A 4474-nucleotide genomic window follows, 5' to 3' on the forward strand; every position below is an offset into this window, starting at 1 on the left:
ATCCATTTTTGAAAATATAACGCTTATTCTCTGAAATAAAACCCTTATTTCAGTTGAACAGTTCTCTTAGCTATTAGCTATGAACCATAAATATAAAAGCTTTTATTTTGAATTCCTGCTCATAATTTCTGTTTTCTATTGAGGGTCAACAAACTTTCTGGCTAAATATTAAAATATGTTTTAACCTAAAACTCCCTGGCTGTAAATAATTCTGGTCTTAACTCAGTTTGGTGACGTAAATAATTATTGTTTTGTGATGTGAAACATGGAGCTTGAATTCAAGATCAAACCTTTAATACCAAATATGCATAAATATTTCTGCTACTGCAGCACATTGGGTTTTACTGTCTGAGAAAACAAAACGTTTACGGAAGAACTGCATGACTCGGCACATCAACAGTCATTCCAAACTAAACTCGAGCATTTACAGTCCAGGCTGTCATGAAGCTGCTGTCAGTCTGAAAATATACAAATATATTATAACCAAGGACTGAGTGACAGCAGCTACAATGAGGCTCAGAGTCACCAGAGATCCACCTGATTCCTGTTCATTAGCGGATCCATAACCTGGCATCCTGTCACAACGCTCGCCTCAAAACACACAACAAATTCAGATTTATTTTAAAGAACTTTAACTTTTCATTTTCATCTTTTTCCTCAGAATTATGACTTAAGAATATTTACTTTTTTTCAGTAATTTTTTAAAAAGAATTTCTACATTGTTGGTAATTTCTGCTTTTTTCACTTTTTAAAATGAGAACAAATTTTTGCCTTTTTTTTTTTTTTTTAAAGAATTTATCCTATCAAAAAGTCAGAATCCAACATTTTTCCTGAACGCCCATATTTTTTTCTGAGGATTCCAACTTCCTCAAACTTCAGATGTTTTCCTCAGAGTTCTGCCTTTTTCTCAGAATTTCCACTATTATTTTGAAAGCTCAGACTTTTTAGTAAATGTTAGAATCTCCAACTTTACAACGAGGTTAACATCTGTAGTTTTTTTAGTGGTTCTAATGGTCTTCCGCTCAGCTGGGAGGGTGAAGGAACGTACAGTCTTCCTCAGGGACACTGAAGGACAGGAAGTAGAGTTTAAAAGCAGGAAAGTTGCAGTCTGATGCCTCCAGGCCTTTAGGGGACAGAACCAACCAGCAGCTCAGAACCAGGCAGTACTTCAGAACCGGCTCAGAACCCGATCATGCCTCCAGCTTCTGGTGCTGAGTTCTCAGGTGTTTGTTCAAGCTGCTCTTCTGCCTGAAGTGTTTCCCGCAGGTGGCACAGGGGAAGGGCTTCTCTCCAGTGTGAATCCTCATGTGGTCGGTGACATGGATCTGCTGGGTGAAAACTTTCCCACAGATGAGACATGCGAACGGTTTCATGCCACTGTGAGTCTTCTTGTGATTGGCCAGGTAGCTGGTGTTGCTGAAAGCTTTCCCACACTGATCGCAGACAAACGGTTTCTCGCTGGTGTGGATCCTCTTGTGTTTGGTCAAGTAGCTGTTCTTGGCAAAACATTTCCCACAAATGGGACAGGGATACAGATTCCCATCTGCGTTCTGTGGCAGAAGGTCCAGTCTTTTCTTTGGCTTCAGCACTTCATGGTTCTCTGGGCGGTTCTGGTAGAGAAGCTGGTAGCTGCTTGGTTCAGGTTCATCATCGTAGTCCACAGTCACCATGATGGCCTCGGTCTCCTGCTTCAGCACCAGCGCTCCGTCCTGCCTGGAGCAGATGTCGTCAGGCGCCGGTTCTGCTGCGTCCCGGTCCGGACTGGAACTGCTGTCCCGATCGGTGGGAAGCGCCTCGCTGGAGAAATGATGGAGTTCTGGAGGAGGCCAGAGGAACGCCGACATTAATGATGTCACAACAACGGCTCACATTAAACCCACTGCTACAGTGAAATGCAAATAACCTTTTGAGTCTCCAGTTAGTGATTAATCAATTACTAAAACAGTAATTCAATAATCGATTAATCTTTTCAGCCTCAGTCGATATAAGCATAATTTGATGCTACAAGCTTAATAATATGTTCCGTGTTTGACTTTTGGTTAGTTCATAAATACATCCCAGTCAATAATAACCAATTATTATTCGAGTATCTTTACCACACCTTAACTTTACTACAGTGAAGTCATTCTATTCTTCCTGCAGTACAACGTCTGGGTTCTCTTCCCACTGCTGCTTCAAATACAGGCTTAAACCCGCCTGCATGGAGCTTCGATCAATAACTGAAAAATACATTTACTTTAGTCTGGATTAAGACATATCACTGGTTCCCTTATTCTGCCAACTTAATGTAAAGTATTAGGTGTTTTATTTTAATTTTCATCATGTGAACCCCTTTGTCATGTTAGTGAAAATGTGTTGTATTAATAAACTGGCTTACCTGGATGTGTGTAAGTTGATCTGGTTGTGGTAAACAGTGGTGATCCAGTAAACACCAGTAATTTAAGCATAATTTTCACCTGGGGCAACAGAAATCTACTCCTCAGATATGATTCAGTATTTCTGATCAGGCATCAACGCAGCCACCCGGCCTTTAAAAACAGGCGCGTGGATTTCATCAGCTGATCTGGGCACCAGTTGATCCAACACACCGGAAGTCACCAGCAGCCGCAGAAATAAACTATTTTTCAGTTTATAACGAGTCTTTACGGCATTAAAGCAGAGAGACTCGGTGAACTGAACCGGTTCTATTGGTGAACATGATTCTTCACTATCAGACTTGCACACTAAGCGGATATGCGTCACTCTTACTGCTGACAGCAGTTAGCATCGCAATAACATGGGAATCTCGCTGATTTCTGAACGTCAGGTGACGTCTGGAGTCCCGGCTGCTCTCAGGTCGGATCCAGCCGGACCTACCTGCGGGGTTCTGCTCGGTTCGGGGTCTCCAGCTGAGGTCCAGCAGCCTCCGCTGCCGGTCGATCTCCTCCTCGTACTGGACGATGGTTTTTTCCAGCTGGGTGAAGATTTCTTCAGCAGCAGCAGTTAGTCTCTCTCTGATAAACTCTCTCAGAGGCTCAACGGAACACATTGTTGCTGCGCAGACTCACAACACACCTGGACACGCTCTGGAACACGCACCAGAAGCTAACTCAGCTAACCGCTACACCGGAAGTTACGACACTATTTACTTCAAGCAGCTGTGAGCATTTCCGCCCCCTGCTGGAGAGAAGTGGAGCCCGAATACGACTGAATGCTAATTAAAGACATTTTTAAAATGTATTTCTGCCTTCTGGAAGAGAGAAACAACCTTGTTTGGATTTTTTGTGTTATACTCTTTATATATCATAGATTTATTATTACTTTAGATCATTAGTCAGTCTTATATTAATCAGTATTGATGTGATTTTTTTGTCTGTTAAAACTTTCTGTGTTGAATACTTTTGGCACCAAGTATCTGGGCTCCAAGAACTGATTGTTCCCTCCACCCTTGGAGAAATCGCCCTAGATGACCAGTGTGTGTGCTGCCATCTGTCTTTGCTGTTTATCTTTTACCTTCTTCCTCTTCCCAAATAAAAGGCCGTCTGCAGCTGATGGAGGGCAGAACGCTCAGAAAACGGCTCGGAGGAGCAGTTTCAGCAAACTGCTCCTTTTGCAAAGGTTCGGCCATAAAATTCACATACGTTGTCTGTGGTTCTTTATGTAGGTTCAGAAAAATACATATCAAACCTTTAAGGCTTTACATGTTATTGGTATGTCTAGAAATTATATTTTAAAAATCTAATTCTAATATTTTTCTCTTAAAATTCAATAAAAAAATAAAAAATTCATTTTAAAGAGAAATTAAATGTTGTTGTAACTCATGTCATTAAGCAGTAGCAGTCCATCCTGCAGTGCATATGAAGAGGCCTCTGACTGAAGGCTGTTGCTGTCTGACCGTCCCATGGCAGCAGGTCCTGGATGACCATCAGCTGTTAGCTTAGCGAATCCTCATCCAAACAAATCTCTGACAGATTCTCTTATTATTTAGTAAATATATAATTCTGGTGATTCTGACCTGAAACAACAGACGTTTGGTCTGATTTAACTAAAGACAGAGAAAAAGTTGGTGAAAGTTTTTGTTTGCTGAATGTAAACTTCTGGTTTCAGCTGTTTGCATTAGAAGCTCCACATTTATTCATGGACATAAAACCAGAAGGAGTAAAAGGTTCTTTTTCTTTATTTACAGTATTAATATGTTCAATTTTATCCCCTAACATGTTTAAAGGGAAAAGCAGATTAAATTGTACACAGGAGAAAAAAACATTTGTCTAACTTTAAATGCTGGTTTATTATAAACTGCTGTATTTTCCAATACACTATTTATTTATCGTGTTCTTTTCTTTCTCTAGTCTTTGGACCGGCCTAAACTCTGAGTATATTCTACATATACTTCAGTGCATCTTTTCACTTTGTCAGGATATCTAAGCAAACTGAAAACAAAAGTTCTGTGTCAGAATCCAGGCGGGAGCTTTCCTGATCCCTGACCTCCCAGGTC

The 4474-nt window shown here is 40.8% G+C and overlaps 1 protein-coding gene across 1 annotated transcript; it reads right to left on the reverse strand.

Annotated features, from left to right (window-relative positions):
- Positions 1-788: 788 nt before the first annotated feature.
- On the reverse strand, positions 789-3598 carry LOC103463211 (zinc finger protein 8-like). The gene is made up of 2 exons (XM_008406441.2): positions 2857-3598; positions 789-1816 (listed from the first exon to the last, which is right to left on the reverse strand). The coding sequence occupies exons 1-2, from the start codon at positions 3026-3028 to the stop codon at positions 1191-1193; spliced, it is 798 nt and encodes a 265-aa protein (XP_008404663.1). The 5' UTR covers positions 3029-3598; the 3' UTR covers positions 789-1190.
- Positions 3599-4474: the final 876 nt, after the last annotated feature.

The sequence above is a fragment of the Poecilia reticulata genome, linkage group LG4 (assembly GCF_000633615.1).
Source record: "Poecilia reticulata strain Guanapo linkage group LG4, Guppy_female_1.0+MT, whole genome shotgun sequence".
NCBI lineage: Eukaryota > Metazoa > Chordata > Actinopteri > Cyprinodontiformes > Poeciliidae > Poecilia > Poecilia reticulata.